Source organism: Chionomys nivalis, chromosome 19 (genome assembly GCF_950005125.1).
Source record: "Chionomys nivalis chromosome 19, mChiNiv1.1, whole genome shotgun sequence".
In the NCBI taxonomy this organism is placed as follows: Eukaryota; Metazoa; Chordata; class Mammalia; order Rodentia; family Cricetidae; genus Chionomys; species Chionomys nivalis.
This window is the reverse complement of record NC_080104.1, coordinates 3,789,138-3,810,710: the sequence shown is the minus strand read 5'-3', so window position 1 is coordinate 3,810,710 and position 21,573 is coordinate 3,789,138. Positions and strand designations below refer to the sequence as shown.

Here is a 21,573-nt window from a genome sequence, read left to right as displayed (position 1 = left end):
GATATGTCCTAGAGTCTAGAGCACTGAAGTCTTTGTGGTACTGTTTGCTGTTTTTATGTCAGCAGCTGATACTCACTCCCATTGAGAAACATTACCATAACAGTGATGCTGTCTCTGGAACCACCTTCTAAAGCAGCACTTACAAGTTCACAGCCAATGTACTCAGCTGCATCTTCATAGAAATTCTTAGCATATAGTTCTTTCTTGCTTCCCTTCTTACTGTCTATATTGGGTAAACTGTTAGTTTCTTTCTTGCTGCAAGGGTCATAATTACTCCCTTCTGGAGAAAATGTTTCTGCATTTTTAGCCTGATGAATGCAGGCTTCAGGATGTATTGAATCAGACGACCTTTTCATTAGATTAGTAGTTGACATACCTTCATTTTCAGGTTTGTACTGGAACAGCACTCGGATGTTACTGTCTGATGGGTAAAGAGGCTTGTTAGATGGCCAGGATTTGTTTTTAGGGCCAGAAACATATGTATCTTTATATGCATGAAACAAGGTTATTACCAGTGCAGTGACTTCCTTCTTGTCCAGAACTTCCCAAAGCCCATTAGTGGCTACGATGAGAAACTGACATAGATCATCTAGAGGGACAGAAATTGTTTGGGGTACTGGAATAATGAACTTCTTCAGTGTGAGGTTCCCATGAAATCCAAGACCTCTGGTGGTTTTTATGTGCCCTTCCAGGAGGCCATTTGAACTGATAACTGCTCCTCTCTGAAGGACTCTTCTTCTCTCCTTGGTGTTTCGTGTCGAATGTTCTTTTGTCAGGCAAAACCCTTTTCCATTTCTGCATAAGACTGCTTGCACATTACCTAAAAGGAAAGGGTGGGTTGTTTTTTTTTTTAAAGAGAGTTCTAATTACCAGTTTGTGTAAAAGTATGCTATTTCAATACTAAACACAAAGTATGCCATGTAAATATCTTTAGAATACATAAGCTGAACACTGCCCAAATATGACTTTGAACTGGGAAACCACCTAATATTTGAATGTCAGTGATAACCCAGTCGCATTTAAAGTAACTAAAACTACGGGTCTTGAAAATTAACTTCTAAATCAAATTTTTATGAAACTGTTAAAATAGGATTTTTACTATTTCTTAACACCTGTGCAGCAGATTTTTGAAATACTCAAATAAAGTTTTTTAATGACTAAATTATGTGTATGTGTGGGTATGTTCACATGAGGAGGGCAGAGGCCAGCAGAGAGTATTGGATCCCCCAGAGCTGAAGTTATAGTTGGTTGTGAGCCACCCAATATGGATGCTGGGAACTGAACTCTAATTTTCTGGGAAAGCAGCAGGTGTTCTTAAAGACTGAAACATCTTTACAGCACCAAGTACTTATTTTAGTTAAAAAAACAAAAACTTTGATTGGAGAGAGAACCCAGCTGTAAAGAGCACACAGTGGCAGAGGAAAACTCCAGGTCTAAGAAAATCTGATGCCCTTGGCCTCTGTACCTGTATTTGTGTGCACAGACCCACACACATACACATAAAAATAACAAATCTTTAAAGGAAAGCTGCCAAGCCTGATAAATATGAGTTCCATTCTAGGATCTAACGTGGTGAAAACTGGCTTCTGCGAGTTGTCCTCTGACATAGATGCACACAGAGACACACAAAGTTAAAAAAAGAAAAAAATTGTAATTGGTCAAAGTTAAAACCCGAATGTATTTAGGATGTGGATGATAAAATTGTTTTCTGTAATGTATGATTAAACCATAAGTTCTATAAAAATTTCTATTAGAGGGCTGGAGAGATGGCTCAGTGGTTGTTAAGAGCATTGCCTGCTCTTCCAAAGGTCCTGAGTTCAATTCCCAGCAACCACATGGTAGCTCACAACCATCTGTAAAGAGGTCTGGCGCCCTCTTCTGGCCTTCAGTCATACAGACAGAATATTGTATACATAATAAATAATATTAAAAAAAAATTTCTATTAGAGGAATAGGCAACCACATTAAATCCTGCAGTTAAAAGCTGATGGCAGTATGATATGATCGTAGTTGAAATGGTGTTCACATCATATTGCTTCGCTGACTGAAAGGAGTGAAACAAGCACAGTCCCAGTGGCCTGGAAAGATGAGTCAACGATCAGCTGGCTAAAACCAGATAAAGAAATTCTCTGAAGCAGCCACAAGGGGGATCCACATTCTGAAGAGAAGAGCAAGAGTAACAGACAGCAATGCCAGCCAGGCCAAATGGAAGCAGGTTCCAGCAACAGAGAAAATCCCACCATCCCGCCAATCGAATTCCACACCAGGTTGAGTATTTCCTTTGAAAATGAGAGGCAAATGATATCTTAAGAATTCATCACCAGCCTGTATGGGTGGTGAATGCTGTTTTGCTTAGTACTTAAGAGGCTGAAGCAAGAGGATGTCGGTGAGGTTTAGGCCATCCTGGGTTACATAGTGAGTTACAGGACAGTCAGGGATATATAGTAGAGAAACTCTGTCTCAAAAAAAACAAAAATTTACCACAAGGAGACATCACAGAGACCAAGGACATTTTCCAGATGAGAAACACACCAGATGAACAAGTCTAAAAAGGAGTTAAGAACAAGAGGAGTATGAGTTCCTAAAGGATGCAACATTTTTTTCTTATTGAAATATATAAAAAAAATAATGGACTGTTGTAGTAGTTTGAGTATAGTTGGCACCCATAAACTCAGGGAGTGGCATTATTAGGTGTGGCATTATTAGAGGAAGTGTCTATGGAGGAACCCCACGGTCTCTTACTGCCAAGCCATGCCCAGTGAGACAGTCCACGTCCTATATCTTGTAAGATGTAGGACTCCAGCTACCTCTCCAGCACCATGTCTGCCTGCACACGGCCATGCACCCTATCATCATGATAATGGATGGAACCTCTGAACTCGTGAGCTGCCACCTCTATTTTAAATGTTTTCCTTTATAAATTGAGTTGGTGTGGTCATGGTGTCTTCACAGCAATAGAAACCCAATCAAGACAACTGAAAAATCTAATACTATGCAGAATATATAAGTATACATCATATAAACATTTACAAACAAATATGTAATCAAAATAATGACTAACCCATACACACCTGTAATCCCAGCACTCTGGAGTCAGAGATTCCAGGATACCCTAAGATACCTAGAAAGAGTCAACACAAAATATGGTGCAGAGAGCTGGAGCAGGGGTAAACTGCTTTTACAGAGGATGACAATGTTGAAGAAACATGGACAAATAGAACTTTTAGCCATTGCTTGAATAGTGTCATGGCATCACCATTCTGGAAAACTGATAGTTTCACTCCCAGTATATGTATTTTTGTATTTTAATCCTGTAAGGATTTAATGAAGTAAAGAAATAGAAGATCAAGAAAAATTGTTAGGTAGAATATAAATGATAAGGACAAAAACTTAACCAGAGTTGATTATAGGCTGGCATCCCAGTTTTAAGAGGCTAAGGTAGCAGGATTACAAATTCAAGACCACCCTTGAAATGTAGTGAAATCCCATGCTAAAGCGAAAACAACAAAGTGGGCTGGAAATGTAGCTTGGTGGTAGCGGGTTTGCCCAGCATCTCAGCCAGTAGAAAGCCAGGAAAACTGAAGGGAAAATGGCTATTCTACTGTTTGACACAACATGACCACTGAGTATGAAAACAATCAGGGTGCTTGACCAGCATGCACAAAGGTTGTACTGGCAGAACCAAGAATTGTGGCATATGTCTGTAACTCCAGCTCTCGCTCTCAAGAGGTAGAGGCAGGAGGATCAGAAGTTCAACGAGATCCTCCTGGGTTACATAGTCTGAGGCCAGCCTGGGATACAAGACTCCTGGCACCAAAAGTTGTCCTAACAGTTATAATGGACCAATCTGAACAAGTATGCTGAGAAAAATCAACTTTGCAGTCTCTACAAAGAAGGCAGTGGGTTCCTTATGTCTGTTTTTTGCTTTGATCTAGCTATCATAGGTATTCATTTTTCACATATATCAACGTCTCTATTACTACCTCATTTGGAAATTTTTTAACTAAAGTATACATGTCTATATATGTGTACACACTAAATTTTCATATATATGTATATGTACACAAGTAAATGTATATATACATAAATATGTGTATATATGTACAGTATCTGCGAGAAAATGTGTGTGTGTGTGTGTGTGTGTGTGTGTGTGTGTGTGTGTATCCATCTGAAGAAGTCAGAGGACAATTTAGGATTCAGCGCTGTTCTTCCAACATGGTTTCAGGGATTGAACTCAGGTTGTCATCAGACTTGGCAGCAAGTACTTTAACCCTCTGAGTCATCTTACCAGTCCCATTTGGAAAAGTTAATGCTTTGTCACATTGGACTTGACGTGTAACATTTTCCTTCAAGGCTGAAACATTCCATCCTGCAGCGACCACTCCTTAAGCAGAAAGGCAACAACTCAAAATAGCTTCAGGAAGTTCTTGCAATTTACCAGACTCATTAGGCTCCTCCCTGCCAGCGTAAGCTATAAAACTGCCAAGAGTCACACTCTGACAAACCAAGCTGCAAAGATGAGACAAGTTGCAAAAAGGTGGTGAAGCCAGACCAGCTACTTAGAAGAAGCAGAAACTAGCCTATTTGCCTGGGAAAGGTTTAGAAAAGAGTCACTTGGAAAGGACACTCTTCAACCTATTGAGCTGCCTTCAGGTTGTGCAGTATGCTCCAAGTTCCCAGCTTTTGTGAGCTGTTACCCATGTTGGTGTGGGCTTTGGTGATACAGCTGGCTGTGAATTATTTCTGCTCCTGTAAGTAACCCTTCATCCATATTCCTGTAAGTTACCCCAGTAAAACTCATTGGATCACCAAGTTGAACTTTGATGGTATCAGTACTTTGGTCTATTATGGGTTCCTTATCTGGGGTGAGTAGATGTGTGTGTGTGTTGTGTCTCCTGAAGAAGAGTTTTGTTACATAGTAATATCAGTGCCTATAAAATAGTTAAAAAAATATTTTTGTGCCTGAAATCTGTATTTAAACTGAGGTTTTTGTTTCTTAATTGTTAAATGCAATGTCTAGGTATTAATAAATCACAAAGTGACTAATTCTGGAAGCAAGAGAGGTTTTCTGTGGGCATTTACAATATTTAGGTGTCAAGGATACACACCAGCATTTGCAATGTGTAGTACCCCGGAGATGATCTGTGGGGTCTTCTGGGAATGAAAACTCTCAACGCCCTGCTGGTCTGTTTTTGTCAAGTCCTTACTAGTATATGGGTTCTTAATTGCACCCTCTAATATACAAGTGAGCGCAGAGCAGCCACTCCACCGAACCTGAGAAACCTCATTTCTTCCGAGCCGTAGAAGCCTATCCATTCTCCAAAACGCCTTTGCAAAGACTTTGTGTATTTCCTCATACTCTCGTCTATGGGTTCTGAAGGTTTTGTATGTGGAAGAGAAGGCCTCTTCTTTGGCTCTGTATTCTTCCCTGAACACAGTCTGAAAGGAATCGATCAGTTGCTGCTGCTCAGCTGTCATTTGGTAGGAAGGATCATGCTTAGACAGTTGATGGAGAAGTAAAACCTGGAACTCCTTTGATGCCACGTCCGCTGCTGCACTGCCATGATGGCCATCGAACAAGCCAAAAAAGCACACATTGGCTTTGCCACCAAAATCATTCGTGACTGTGAATTTACCATTCGGGTCAGCTTTCCAGGTGGAATTGTTGTTGCCACAGATGGCTACCCCTTTAATCACCAGATGGGAGATATTTAGAGAATGCGTGGAAGTGTGGCCAACCTTATCACAAAGTCTGAAGTATGATGGGACTTGCTTTTTCCAAAGCAGCTCAAACGCATAATTCATACTCTGAAGGACTTTTTCACTGAACATGAAGGATGTCAGTAGTTTAGAAATCACAAACTGTCTCTGAATACTGATCACTGAGGGCTTTGGTTTCTTCCCTCCCATCCACTGGAAACCCAGCATACTCAGAGCATTGTGATGTTTCTTATGGAGAAAAGTTCCAGCTGTGTTGATTTCTTGGTGGCAGACAGAGCAGGGGAACGTGACCTCTTGACCATCACTCAGCTGCTCCATAGATTCCTCATGGTCACTGGGGGTTCTTGGTCTCTTAGGCTTTCCCTTTTTAACATGCTTTTTTTTACTTTGTGTCAGTGACTCGTCCGAAGCAAATGTTGAAGTTTTTATATTCCACTCTTTTGATCTCCAAAATACTCTGCAAGAAAGGTGAAATATGTTTATGGATCAGGAACTAGAGAGGTAGCTCAGTGGTTTAGAGCACCTGTTCTTACATGGGACCCACATGAGGTCCATAACCATCAATAACTCATTCCAGGAGATCTGGTGGCCTCTTCTGTGGACACTACTGCGTGCACATGCAGACAAACCAAAGGGTGTTCAATTAAAATAGTTAAGTCTCAAGTAAAAAAGTAGGACCTTTTGGTCACTACTGGACCTAGGGCCTTGTATGTGGTGGGCAAGTGCAGTTTTTCTTTGGTATTTGTGTAACTTTGGAGCCTGTCCTGGAACTTGCTTTGTAGCTCAGACTGGCTTCGAACTCAAGAGATTCACCTGCCTCTGCCTCCTGAGTGCTGGACCAAGGCCAACGTCCCTTTCTCTTGGGGAGAGGACCAATAGCGGGCTTTTGACAAAATAAAAAGAGCCCTCCTTTCGGCCTCCCGCTTCGAGTCTCTCGGACATCACCAAACCATTCACCTTATATGTGGATGACAATAAGGGAGTGGCAAAAGGTGTGCTAACTCAGAGGCTGGGGCCCTGGAAGAAGCCAGTGGCCTATATCTCCAAAAAGATGGACAATGTGGCATCAGGATGGCCCCCTTGCCTCCGTATGGTGGCCGCAGTAGCCACCCTGGTCAAAGATGCAGATAAATTGACCACTGACTATAATAGCACTCCATGCCATAGAGACAGTTATCCACTAGCCTCATGACAGATGGCTCTCGAATTCCTGAATAACCCACTACCTATTACTCAACCCTGAACGTATCACCTTCGGGAATGCGACATCACTAAACCCAGCCACCCTGCTCCCCAATTCGGAACCTACTGTTTGGGTACCTCATGACTGCCATCAGATACTGGCTGAATACCATGGAACCAGGGGAGATTTGACCGATTGCCAGCTTCATGATGCAGATCATACCTGGTTCACAGATGGCAGCAGTTTCCTCGGAGAAGGTGAGCGCAAGGCAGGGACAGCTGTGGTAGATGGACAGACTGTTATATGGGCACAGGCATTGCCACCAGGGACCTCTGCTCAAAAAGCAGAGCTAATAGCCCTTACCAAGACCTTGGAACTAGCAAAAGGACAAAAAGTAAACATCTATACAGACATTCGCTATGCGTTTGCAACAGCCCACATTCACAGGGAAATTTATAAAAGGAGGGGATTACTAACCTCAGCTGGAAAACAGATTTAAAATAAGACTGAAATCCTGGCATTATTGAGGGCCCTCTTCCTGCCAAAGAAGGTGAGCACTATTCATTGCCCAGGGCATCCAAAGGGCAATGATACCATTTCCAAGGGAAACCGGATGGCCAATGAGATGGCTAAAAAGGCCCCGTTGAACTCAGAAATATTATCCCTGGCAGAGGCACCCCGCTCCACAGAAGATTATTTCCAATATTCCACCCAGGATCTAGAGACTATCCAGAAACTTAATACGGACTTTGATGAATAATAAAAAGCTTGGAAATACCAGGAAAATCGTATTACCCAAGAAAGATGCCTTTGAACTGGTCACCCAAATGCATCGATGGACTCATTTAGGATACAAAAAGATTAAATCTCTAATGAAAAAGACAGATTTTTATATTCCAGGTCTTAACTCCCTCATACAGCAGGCAATGTCAACTTGCTTCCCCTACACCAAGGTAAATGCAGGGCGTCAAAATGCCCCAGAGGGCATAAGAACAAGGGGAGACCAACCTGGTACTCATTGGAAAGTAGACTTCACCGACATAAAACTGGAAAAATACGGTAATAAATATCTCCTAGTTTTTATAGACACCTTCTCTGGTTGGACAGAAGCTTTTCCCACCAAAGGAGAGACGGCTCAATTGGTAAAGAAGATACTCCTAACAACGGTACTTGGTTCCCAATTCAGGAAGATGGTGGGCTTGTAATATGGGCCTGACGCCTTGTGTGGCAACTTCGGTTTTTGATAACTCCAAGGATTACTGTATGCTCATTCAACTAGTACCTAGGGTCTTTTATCATCCCGCTGACACATTTGAAGATGAATTTGATGAGCACCTGAACCACTATCAGTGGGAGCCTAACTCCCTGACTCTAGCAGTAATCTTAGGCCTTGGAGTTGCAGCCGGTGTCAGCACTGGTACTGCCGCTCTGGTGGAGGCTCCCCAATATTATAATGAATTAAGGACAGCCATGAATGAAGACTTAAAATCCCTAGAATAGTCCATCTCTAAGCTTGAAGAGTCGATGACCTCATTCTCTGAGGTGGTGTTACAGAATACGTGCAGATTAGACTTATTGTTTCTCCAAGAAGGAGGACTCTGTGCTGCCCTAAAAGAACAATGTTGTTTTTATGTAGATCACTCTGGTGTAATCAGGATTCCATGGCTAAGCTCAGAAATAGGTTAGATAAATGACAGCGAAATAGAGAGGCACAGCAAGGCTGGTATGAAGGATGGTTTAATAGCTCCCCCTGGCTCACAACCCTCATCTCCACTATCACTGGTCCCTTAATCATTCTGCTGCTTCTTTTAACCTTTTGACCCTGCATCTTCAACTGACTCCTAATGTTCATGAACAGTTTAGCATTACTCAAGCTTTAATATTAACCCAGCAATACCAGACACTTAGGAGAGATTCCAAAAAAAAACAACCCAAGATTGGGATATGACCCAATAAAAAGGGGTAGGGGGAGTGAAGGACTCTGGCTGGGCCACATCAGCTAAACTGCTCCCCCTCCTCTGGGAACCAGGAACCTGAAAATCACCCACACATGCACTAGCAGCTTTGGGTACTTGCCCCCAGAATTTTCTATCCCTTTTGTAGTTTTTCCTCAATAGACTTAGGCCCTAGAACTGGGGTAAAACAACCTACAGATGTTTTTCCTTGTTCAACCAACCCAGTAATCACCATAGCAACCACCCATCATAGTTAGCTGACCACTGAGCTAGTCACAATAGTTGACAAACGACTTCTGCACTTCCTTTTGATTCTGCACTCCCCCCGCCTTTTTTTGTTAGTTCTGTGGGTTTTCTCTTTAAAAGAAGCCTGTGATAGTTCTTCGAGGTCCTTCACCTGCTGAGGGACCTCTAGCGTCAGAATAAAAGTTCTTCTTGCTATTGCATCAACTGAGGTGTGAGTGATCTCTTGGAGTGACTCTACCCTGGTGATTGGACTCCAGGGTCCAAAACCACCTAAACTATATCTTCAGCCCCAAAGGTTTTAAGCTATTTTGAATAAAATGTATATAAAATTTTCACTTGCTTTAAAAATAATATGCATGTAGAGCATATAGTTTTATGAGCTATGATGGCCTTTGGGGACATAATACGAAACAATAAAACTTCATCAGCAGTTACTCCTTAGTTAGAACTTAAATTTTCCATGTTTATGGGATAGCTATGACATAGCTCTGTCAAAAATGGAGCCATACTTAGAATGAAAACATCAGTCATAGCTCAGTATGGTGGTGCATGCTTGTAATTCCAGCACCAGGGAAGCTAAAAACAGGAAGATTGCTGCAAGTTCAAGGCCAACATGGGATATATAGTTTAAGGATAGCTGGGCTCCAGAATGATACCTTAGCTCAAAAAATAAAACAAAGTATAGCTAATTAAGAGCACAGAGAAAGGAGTTAGGCACAGTGATAAATACCTGTCGCCCAGGGCTGGGGAAGCGGAAGTAGGAGTATCTGAAGTTCATGGTTAAACTGGACTACGTGAGATCCTGCCAAAAGAAAGCAAGCAAGCAAGCCAAGAAGCAAGTAAGTAAGCAAGCAGGTGAGAAAGAAGAGGGGGGGAGAGGGGGAGGGAGGGAAAAGGGAAAAAAGTGGTGGCAGCGGGGAGGCTATGCCAGAATCTCTCTTTTGGACTAGGTAAAGGAGTAGCTCATTCCTAAATCTGCATAGTCTAACAGGAAGACAAAGATTCATCTTTTGCTAAGAAAGTGAAGAAAAAAATACTCTAAAGAATACTGTAAGCAAGTCAAACAGTGGTGGCGTACACCTTTGATCCCAGCATTAGGAGGATAAGGAAAGTGGGCCTCTATGAATTAAAGGCCAGCCTGGTCTACAGATTGGGTTCTAGGACACCCAAGTCTACACAGAGAAATATTGTCTCAAAACAAAAACGGAAAGAATACTGCAGACTTACATATGTGAAAGAAATCTAACTACAGTCAATAAATAATGGGAGAGACAATGCTTCAACTAAACATTTTTCACTGCAAAGTGGAACTTCCAGTGCCAAGGATGGGTTACTTCTAATTAAGCCGTTGGTCAAAGAGACCCGAGGAAATCTGAAAACCACAGGTTATTGCCAAAGCTATTGATTGGTTCTCTTTGAAAACTGATGATAAAAGCCCTATTATTGAAGACAACACGTATACCATCACTGAACATGGTGACTACCTAGAGCCTTTACCCTTGCTGACTAGTGCTCATCATCTTAGAAGGTACTCTGCATGATACCAAAGGACAAAGCTAAACACCAACTGAGCTACAAACCCTGAGGATAACAGTGGTGACCTCCTGCATGTTCCACTGGTGCAATAGAGGCACAAATGTTGTGGGAGTAGCCTACCACTGCCTGAACAGATTTACTGCTCACTCCCTGAGTCCTAATTAGAAACCTATGACTGACCTGAAACTAGATAGATAATGGGCCTAGGGGAAAACCAAATACTATTGTTCTGCTAAAAGAACATAGCAATAAAATGACCCTTAATGACATTCTGCTATACCTATATGTCAGTATTTCATTTGACCACCATCAAAAAGCTTCCTCCTGCAATAGATGGGAATTAGTACACAGACTACAAATAACCAATGTGTAGAGAGAAAGATTTTGGAACACTCAGTCCAAAATAGGACACATCCATTAAACTGCTTCCTTTTATGTTCCGGGATATATACAGAAGAAGTGGAAAAACCGTAGGAGTCAGAGGTAATGGATAACTCAAAGGAGTTCTAATAATGAGGCATTTGAGGTTCAGCCCCAAGTTCCTCTTCAGGGTTCAGATCGGATACTACAGGAAGTGAAATGAACTTTTTTTCTTCATTGTATTTGAGGGAGAATGAATCCTCTCACTCCATGCTGTTCTAAACAAGTCTCTTTATTCTTTTGTCTCTATTATAATTCTTCTGTCCTAATTCTAATTCCTCCTAGCTTCTCCTCTAGCCTAAAACCTCTCTTTTTACAGGAGGCTTGGAGCAACAAAAAATTTACAAAAGTTACCTCTCATTGGTCAAAAGCACATTCCTAGGGTAAGCAATAAGTAGCTGAGCCATTTACCATGGCAACACAAGATTCTAAAGTTACAGGAGTAAGACTGTAAATCAGAGGCCAGTGGCACAGTGTCCGTAGGTCTTTTATCAGCTAGACTTGGCAAGCGAAGAATTGACATGCTTTTCTTAGAGTGCTTTGTGTAGCAACCTTGGTTAGACACCTGTGATTCTGACCTTGTGCATAGCTGTAAAGTTTTCAACTTATTATCTATTTACAAGCAGCCTTTAGTCTAATTTATACTTGCTCTGAGGTAAAAATGAACTAAATGTGTGCAATCAGTCTGAGCGAAAAGAACAAAGCAGGCTTTTAAGTATCTACAATTCTTGTGGGACAAATAGATCTAGTTATGAAGCATGTTCTAATATATTTTCTATATTTCAATATTATACAATAAATGAAAAGTCATCTTCCTGACCACCCACAATAAAATTGAGATGTGATCATGAAATTACATATACACATCACATGAGAGTACACACTACAATCCAGGTGGTACTGGGAAGACACCAAGCTGCTTTAGCAAATGTAAATAAGTTTCCAGAGTTGATGGTCCAGCAGGTCTTGCCTGGACAGGATTAACCTCCACCAGAGAATCACTCCTCTGCCGGGTTGACATCTAAATACCACTTTTCACCTGCAGTAACTCACAGTTTTTGACAGTCTGACATACATGTTTTCAAAGACCATGACAGCATGCACAAGACCTGCACAAGTCCAAACCACACGGGGTCCCAATGAAGGATAAGAACAAACTCCATTTTGAGAAAGAACTCCATTTTAGACAGGATCTAACTAAGGGGGTGAATGTAGTCCAGCGAAGTCATAAGCATTCCCAAGAAACTGTGCCTGCCCTGGTCAAAGCGACCCAGCAGGGTATCCAAGCAACATCTGCTTGCTTCAAACCTCCTTGTAGGCCCTGATTAACCACTGTTTTGACTGTTTTAAAATTCCCCTATACCCCAACCACAAATTCAAAAGTTGTATACTTTTACCCAATCCCAAAATGCCAAGGTTTGTGCTACCCTGCCTTGCAGTTGGTGTGTTGGATAGTTGTCCAAGTGAGCCAACTTGTAATCAATAAAACCCAGTGTATTTGCATTCGATGCTGGCTCTGTGATGGTCTTTGGAGGCCCCACGACATGGGCATAACACCAGTGCTAAGAGGGAGAAGAAGACAGAAGCCCCTATTCCAAAGATAGAAGCTATCACCAATTGACAATTGCATGCAAAGAGAAAGTTAACTTTCTCCAAAAGGGTCTCTTGCTGAGTATATATATATATATATATATATATATATATATATATATACATACACATACTCCACATCAGGGCAAACCTCAACACACAACAGTAGATGGCCAAGACAAAATGAACCCAAAGGTATTTGTTTGGGCATTTTTTTAATCTTACCAGTCTTTTGCTATGCATTATGGTTTTTGATTTTATATTTTTATGGGGTTTGTATTGTGTGCTTCTTGAGCTTTTGATTTGTTTTTATTCTATTTTTTTATTTGTTTTTTGTAGTTTGTGGGGTTTTTGTTTGCTTGTTTTTTGGCCTGTTTTCTAAAGAGAAAGATAGAAAAAGAAAGTATGGAATTGGGTGGGTAGGGGAGTGGGGAGGATATAGAAGGTGAGGGAAGGGAACCATAATCAGAATATACTGCATAAAAATTATTTTCTATTAAATACTGAAAAAAGAATATTGTGGATATAATTATCTAATGATGATATTTACTATCCAACTAGGTTTTTTAATGTAAAAATATTTACTATTTATCTGTGTGTATGTGTGTAGATGTGCATAGATCACAGCCCAAGTGTGAAAATTAGAGTAAAATCCACAATAATTTCTCCTTCCACTATGTAGCTGGGAAACAAATTCAGACAGACTATCAGCATCGGTGCCAAGTGCCATCTTAGGCCCTTTGCAGCTTAGAGATTTTGTTTGTTTTGCTTTGGTTTTTGCAACAGGATCTTATACAACACTAACTTGTCTCTTACCTGACAGGTTAGTCAAGTCTGGCCTTGAATTTCTGATCCTCCTGTAAATCATTCTGCCTTCATTCATTTCATTTCTTTTCTCTCTTTTTGTAAAATTGTCAAACTTTACCAATGGCTCACATCTATAATCCTAGTACTGAGGAGGCTGAAGAAGGTGGATTATTATGATGTCTCCAATCAGCCTGGCTAACAGAGTGAGGGATACTGGAAAGATAGCTTAATGGTTACAAATGTCCAGAGTTCTCTCAGAGAACCTGAGTGAAGTTCCCAACACCCATTCTGGTCTACTTCCAAGAAAATTTCACATCTCTGGTCTTATGTGCAAATACCCACACATAGCCAGGCAGTGGTGGCGCACGCCTTTAATCCCAGCACTCGGGAGGCAGAGGCAGGCGGATCTCTGTGAGTTCGAGGCCAGCCTGGTCTAGAAGAGCTAGTTCCAGGACAGGCTCCAAAACCACAGAGAAACCCTGTCTTGAAAAACCAAAAAAAAAAAAAAAAAAATACTCACACATATACATAATTTCAAATGTGAACTGGCCTGGGTGCTGGTGGTGCATGCCTTTAATCCAAGCACTCAAGCGACTGAGTTCAAGGCTGGCCTGCTTTACAGGGTAAGTTCCAGGACATCCAGCGATACCCAAAAACTTGTCTCAGAAAAGAAAGAAGGAAAGAAGAAAGAAAGAAAGAAAGAAAGAAAGAAAGAAAGAAAGAAAGGAGGGAGGGAGGGAGGGAGGGAGGGAGGGAGGGAGGGAGGGAGGGAGGGAGGGAGGGAGGGAGGGAGGGAGGGAGGGAGAGACAGAGAGAGAGAGAGAGAGAGAGAGAGAGAGAGAGAAAGAAAGAAAGAAAGAAAGAAAGAAAGAAAGAAAGAAAGAAAGAAAGAAAGAAAAAATGTGGGCATGGTGGCACATGTCACTCAGAATCACCCCAGCGCTCAGGATCATAGGCTAGCAGATAGGCCACCTGATCTACACAATGAGTGAATGCAAGGTCAGCCAGGGTACCACAGTGATACCCTGAGTCAAAAAGCAAACAAACAACAACAAAATTAAGTTAAATAAGGGCTGTAGACTTGACTTAGCAGTTATACTTGATACTCTTGCAGAGACCCTGGGTTCAGCTCCCAGCACCCACATGGCTCCAGTTCCAGGAGATCTGACACCCTCTTTCCAGCTTCAAAGGATGCCAAGAATGCACACGCTTGCCAGCAAAACAGGCATACACATTAAATTAAAAAAATAGAAATAAGCCATGTGGTGGTGGTACATGCCTTTAATCCCAGCACTCAGGAGGCAGATCTCTGTGAGTTCAAGGTCAGCCTAGTGAACCTGAACTCACTAGCCTTGAGCTAGTTCCAGGACAGACTTTAAAATAACAGAGAAACCCTGTCTTGAACCAAAAAAAAAAAAAAAAAAAAAAAAAAAAAAAAAAAAAAAGAAGGAAAGAAAGAAAGAAGGAAGAAGGATGGAAGGAAAGAAAAGAAAAGTTAAAATGGGGAAGGGGTAAAAACTTGAAAAACTGTAGCTAGTGAGATGACCCAGTGGTTAGGGGTACTTACCACACAAGCCTGCTAACCTGAACTCCATTCCACAAGTGCACAGATGGAAGCCATCCTTTGCTCTGGTATGTATGCACACACACCTCATGAGCACAAATATATACTATAATAATACATTTAAATGGATGGGTATTGTGGGACTTACCTTTAATCCCAGCACTCAGAGGCAAAGGTGGGAAAATCTCTGAGTTTAAGGCTAGCCTATTCTACATAGCAAGTTCCAGAACAGCCAGAACCACAGAGAGAGATCGTAAGTCAAAAAAGCAAAATGATAGTAATAATATATAATATTTTTAAAAAATATTTATTATGTGTACAGCGTTCCTTCCATGTGTGCCTGCATGCCAGAAGGGGGCGCCAGGTCTCATTATAGATTGCTGTGAGTCACCATGTGGTTGCTGGGAATTGAACTCAGGACCTCTGGAACAGCAGTCAGTGCTCTTAACCTCTGAGCCATCTCTCCAGCCCCAATATATAATATATTTTAATATTTTAGGGGACTAGAGAGATAGCTCTGAAGTTAAGAGTGCTTACTGCTCTTGTAGAGAGCCTGATTTCAACTCCAGCACCCATGTTAGGTGGCTCATAACTGCCCGTAACTCCAGTTCTAGGGAAACCTGATATGTTTCTTCTTCTGAACACCTTGGGCATCTGCATTCACACACACACACACACACACACACACACACACACACCCCACATATACACATAATTAAAAAACAAATCTTTAAAAAAAAATTCATCAAAACATCCAGGTGGTAGTTGCTCACACCTTTAATCCCAGGATTTAGGAGGCAGAGGCAGTCTGATCTCTGTGAGTTCGAGGCCAACCTGGTCTACAAGAGCTAGTTCCAGGACAGGCTACAAAGCTACAAAGAAACCCTGTCTCAAACAAACAAAGAAAAATTAATCAAAACAGATGACTCAGAGGTTAAGTGCACTTGCTGAGCAATCATGAGATTGCTCACATCAGATTCCAGCACCCACTAAACAACTGGGTGCCACATGCATACCCATAACCCCAACTCCAAGGACCGTAAAGATCGGAAGATCACTAGAGCTTGCTGGCTTACAGTCCAGACAAGAAAACTCAAAGCTCAGGGTCAGGAAGTGGTGCCTCAAAAGCAATAGGCAAAGAGTGATGGGGAAGGACATTTGATGCTCTCTTTTGGCCCCATGGGAGCATGCACATATCAATCAATCACTCTTTTAAGAGTCAAAATAAATAAATACCTTAAAGCACTAGTCAGGTCCATTTCCATGTTTCTTTGGACGTAATACTTTTCTCTGTTCTTAGTTTATACCGGTCTCAGAGTGTTTGTTCTTCTATCTTGTACACAGGTGGAGGGTATAAGGAGGATGGGAAGAGGAAAGGAAGAGGGGTGAAGGGGAAGTGGTTATGGCAAACAGTGAAGGAAGGTGAGGTCTTCCCTGATTAATGGAGGCTCCCTATTAGAATGTTGACCTTCTCACCTAGAATTCCAGCCACAGCAACCTTTATGATCCAGGATCTAAAACAGTAGGTCCCAAGAGTGTTATCCAACTTCCCAGTGGAGTTTCTAAAGGAGAGCTCAAGCTTGAAATGCACCATCTCACACCTATTCCACAGAATAAAAGTATCAGAGGTTGGCTTTCTTATTTTTTTTCTGATTAATGGTGGGATTTTGAAAACAATGATTATGGGAGACTAGAGAAATGACTCAGGGGTTAAGAGCACTGGACCCAAGTTTGATTCCCTCTTCCCAAATGGTGGCTCCCAACCACCTGTAACTCCAGTCTCAGGGAACCTGACACTCTTCTGTCCTCCTCGGGCATCACCATGCAGGCACACACAGACAAAGCACACAGACTCTGCAGAAAGAGCTTGACAGAAACAGCTTTAGGGGGAGGGGTTCATGCGGCTCACGATTCCAAATGATAGTCTGTCACAACTGAAAAATTTAGACAGTAGGAACTTGTAATAAGCAGAGGGCAGGCCAGTGAGATGGCTTGCTGGTAGCATCACAGTCACAGTCAGAAGGGAGGGCTGGCCAGTGAGATGACTCAGTAACCTTTGCTAAGCCTGACAACCTAAGCTGGACCTCAGAATCCACATAGTAAGAGAAAGCAAACTCTGCTATGTTGTCTCTGACCACACACACACACACACACACACAGAAAGAGAGAGAGAGAGAAATAGGGGAAGAATGGGAGAGAGATGTGTTTTAGGAGAGATTAGTGATTTATAACCTGTCCTTTCCTCTCCAACATGCTTTTGGTCATAGAGTTTTATCACAGCAACAGAAACCTTAATTAAAACATGGATTTGGCTTGTAGACACGGCATTTGCCTCAGTAGTCTAGTCTATCCTAAACTTGCTGTTCTGCCTCTACCTCTAAGGGATTACACCACCTACTCCCTACTCCTTGTCATGTGATGCCCTGAACCACCCTGTGACTCAGCAAGAATTCTGTATCCCAAGTCATCTGTCTTGTGGTAATCCTCCCCAAAGTCCTGGGGCTGCAGGAATATACCAACCAATATATATATATACCAATGAAGACTAGCCTGTAAACTTCTTTCTATGGTTAAAAAGAAACAAAAACAGAAGAAAGAAATCATTATGATGTTTTCCAAACTGCTAAATTGAGTTTCATCTTTAGGACTGAAAGATATAAGTCAATATAGCACTTGTTAGCATATCTGAGGCTCTCGAGTTTATTCTAAGCACCATATTTTAAAGAGAGTCGTATATACACCTCTAATACTACAGCCCAGCAGAGAGGCAGGTGGAGCAGCAAGAGTTCAAACCCACTAAACTGCACAGCTACATAGCGCCACCTCAGTTAGACCCCTCCTCAAAAACAAATGAATAAAAAAAAAAAAAACAATGTCTGTAACCCAAGCAGGAAGATCAGGTCATCCTTGGGAGAAAATAATAATTTTAAATTTTAAAACAAAACAAAAGGTTGGAGAGACAGTTCAGTAGTTGAGAGTATACAGTACTCTTGCAGAAGACTGGAGTTTGATTGCCAGCACCCACTTTGGGCTAAAAAAATCACCTGTAATTCTAGTTTCAGGAATTATGACCTCTTCTGGCCTCTATGTGCACATATACACACATATATAATAAATAACAAAATAAAAAGGTTTAGCCGGGTGATGGTGGCGCATGCCTTTAATCCTAGCACTCAGGAGGCAGAGGCAGGCGGATCTCTGTGAGTTCGAGACCAGCCTGGTCTACAGAGCTAGTTCCAGGACAGGCTCCAAAGCCACAGAGAAACCCTGTCTCGAAAACAAACAAACAAACAAATAAATAAATAAATAAATATAAATAGATAAAAAGGTTTACCATTGAGTTTGATTCCCAATCATCCAATCATTAGATTTTTGGGGATTTGGGGGTTTTTGGTTTGTTGGTTTGGTTTGGATTTTAAGACAGGGTTTCTCTGTAGCTTTGGAGCCTGTCCTGAAACTAGTTCTTGTAGACCAGAGTGGCCTCAAACTCTCAGATGTCTGCCTGTGTTAGTTTTGAGACAATGTCTTGTAATGTGCCCAGCCTTGAGTCCCGCCCTGGCCTCCACTTGTCAGGACTCTGGCTACGACACTACGTCTTTCTCTTTTAAATACGTTACATATAAACTTTAATGAATCTCTGCCTTTTGAAAACAACCCATTTTGGTTTGGTGGTGGGGTCTATGATCTAAGTACAAGGACTTTGGGTAGGAGAATGTCATGTTCTAGGCCATCTTAGGCTGCATGAGACTTTGTTTCAAAAATAAATAAGTGAGCTGAGTGTTGGTGATGCCCACTTTTAATCCCATCACGCAGGGGAGACAGAGGAAGATGGATCTCTGTCTGGTCTCAAAAGGGAAAGCCCAGGACAGCCAAGGCTACATATAGAAAAAAACAACCAATCAATCAACAAGCAGAGAATAAATCACTGAGGATGTGGAACATTGGCCTTGAGTTTGATTATATAATTCATATTGATTTTTTTTTTATTTTTTTTATTCCTTTCTCTCTTTTTTGAAAAAAATTCCGCCTCCTCCCTACCTCCCATTTCGCTCCCCCTCCCCCCACTTCTCTCCCCCTCACTCTCTAGTCCAAAGAGCAGTCAGGGTTCCCTGCCCTGTGGGTAGTCCAAGGTCCTCCCCTCTCCATCCAGGTCTAGGAAGGTGAGCATCCAAACTGGCTAGGGTCCCACAAAGCCAGTGCATGCAGTAGGATCAAAACCCAGTGCCATTGTCCTTGGATTCTCATCAGCCCTCATTGTCCGCCATGTTCAGAGAGTCCAGTTTTATCCCATGCTTTTTCAGTCCCAGTCATGCTGGCCTTGTTGAGCTCACAATAGATCAGCCCCACTGTCTCAGTGGGTGGGTGTAACAATCGTGGTCCTGACTTCCTTGCTCATGTTCTCCCTCCTTCTGCTCCTCATTTGGGACTTGGGAACTCAGTCCAGTGCTCCAATGTGGGTCTCTGTCTCTGTCTCTATCCCCATCCATCGCTAGATGAAGGTTCTATGATGATATGAAAGATATTCATCAGTATGGCTATAGGATAGGGCCATTTCAGGTTGCCTCTCCTCAACTGCCCAAGGAACGAGCTGGAGACATCTCCCTGGACACCTGGGAACCCCTCTAGAGTCAGGTCTCTTGCCAGCCCTAAGATGGCTCCCTTAATTAAAAAATATACCTCCCTGCTCCCGTATCCACCCTTCCATTATCCCAACCATACCATTTCCCCAAGCTCCCCTCATTCTCCCCTTCTCACTTTTCTCTCTCCAATTCCCCTTATCCCCATCCCACCCCCCACCAAGTTCCCAATTTTTGTCCGGCAATCTTGTCTATTTCCAATATCCAGGTGGATAACTATGTTTTTCTTTGGATTCACCTTCTTATTTAGTTTCTCTAGGATCACAAATTATAGGCTCAATGTCCTTTATTTATTGCTAGAAACCAATTATGAGTGAGTACATCCCATGTTCATCTTTTTGGGTCTGGGATACCTCACTCAGGATAGTGTTTTCTATTTCCATCCATTTGCATGCAAAATTCAAGATGTCATTGTTTTTTACCGCTGAGTAGTACTCTAATATGTATATATTCCACACTTTCTTCATCCATTCCTCCATTGAAGGGCATCTAGGTTGTTTCCAGGTTCTGGCTATTACAAATAATGCTGCTATGAACATAGTTGAACAAATACTTTTGTCATATGATAGGGCATCTCTTGGGTATATTCCCAAGAGCGGTATTGCTGGGTCCTGGGGTAGGTTGATCCCGAATTTCCTGATAAACCGCCACACTGCTTTCCATAGTGGTTGCACAAGTTTGCATTCCCACCAGCAATGGATGAGTGTACCCCTTACTCCACAACCTCTCCAGCAAGGCTATCATTGGTGTTTTTGATTTTAGCCATTCTGACAGGTGTAAGATGATATCTCAAAGTTGTATTGATTTGCATTTCCCTGATCGCTAAGGAGGTTGAGCATGACCTTGTGTCTTTTGGCCATTTGAACTTCTTCTGTTGAGAATTCTTTATTCAGTTCAGTGCCTCATTTTTTAATTGGGTTCATTAGCATTTTAAAGTCTAGTTTCTTGAGTTCTTTATATATTTTGGAGATCAGACCTTTGTCTGTTGCGGGGTTGGTGAAGATCTTCTCCCAGTCAGTGGGTTGCGTTTCTGTCTTAGTGACAGTGTCCTTTGCTTTACAGAAGCTTCTCAGTTTCAGGAGGTCCCATTTATTCAATGATGCCCTTAATGTCTGTGCTGCTGTGGTTATACATAGGAAGTGATCTCCTGTGCCCATATGTTGTAGGGTACTTCCCACTTTCTCTTCTATCAGGTTCAGTGTGTTCATATGATATTGAGGTCTTTGATCCATTTGGACTTGAGTTTTGTGCATGGTGATAGATATGGGTCTATTTTTATTCTTCTACAGGTTGATATCCAGTTGTGCCAGCACCATTTGTTGAAGATGCTTTCTTTCTTCCATTGTATACTTTTAGCTCCTTTATCGAAAATCAGATGTTCATAGGATTGAGGGTTCAAATCTGGGTCTTCTATTCGATTCCATTGGTCGACTTCTCTGTTTTCATGCCAGTACCAAGCTGTTTTCAATACTGTAGCTCTGTAGTAGAGTTTGAAGTCAGGGATGGTAATGCCTCCAGAAGTTCCTTTATTGCATAAGATTGTTTTGGCTATCCTGGGTTTTTTGTTTTTCCATATAAAGTTGATTATTGTCCTCTCAAGATCTGTGGAGAATTTTGATGGGCCCTTGAAGGGGATTGCGTTGAATCTATAAATTGCCTTTGGTAGAATTGCCATTTTTACTATGTTGGTCCTCCCAATCCAAGAGCAAGGGAGATCCATCCACTTTCTGGTATCGTCTTCAATTTCTTTCTTCAAAGACTTAAAGTTCTTGTCAAATAGATCTTTCACTTTCTTGGTTAGAGTTACCCCAAGATATTTTATGCTATTTGTGGCTATCATGAAAGGTGATGTTTCTCTGATTTCCCTCTCTGTTTCCTTATCCTTTGTGTATAGGAGGGCAACTGATTTTTTGG

General features: G+C 41.7%; 1 protein-coding gene across 1 annotated transcript; it reads right to left on the bottom strand.

Annotated features, from left to right (window-relative positions):
• Positions 1-53: 53 nt before the first annotated feature.
• Positions 54-9,883, bottom strand: Pp2d1 (protein phosphatase 2C like domain containing 1). The gene is made up of 5 exons (XM_057751356.1): positions 9,836-9,883; positions 7,382-7,386; positions 7,042-7,182; positions 5,109-6,178; positions 54-820 (listed from the first exon to the last, which is right to left on the bottom strand). Exons 1-5 carry the CDS (start codon positions 9,881-9,883, stop codon positions 54-56), a joined length of 2,031 nt encoding a protein of 676 aa, XP_057607339.1.
• Between the last annotated feature and the right edge of the window lie 11,690 nt (positions 9,884-21,573).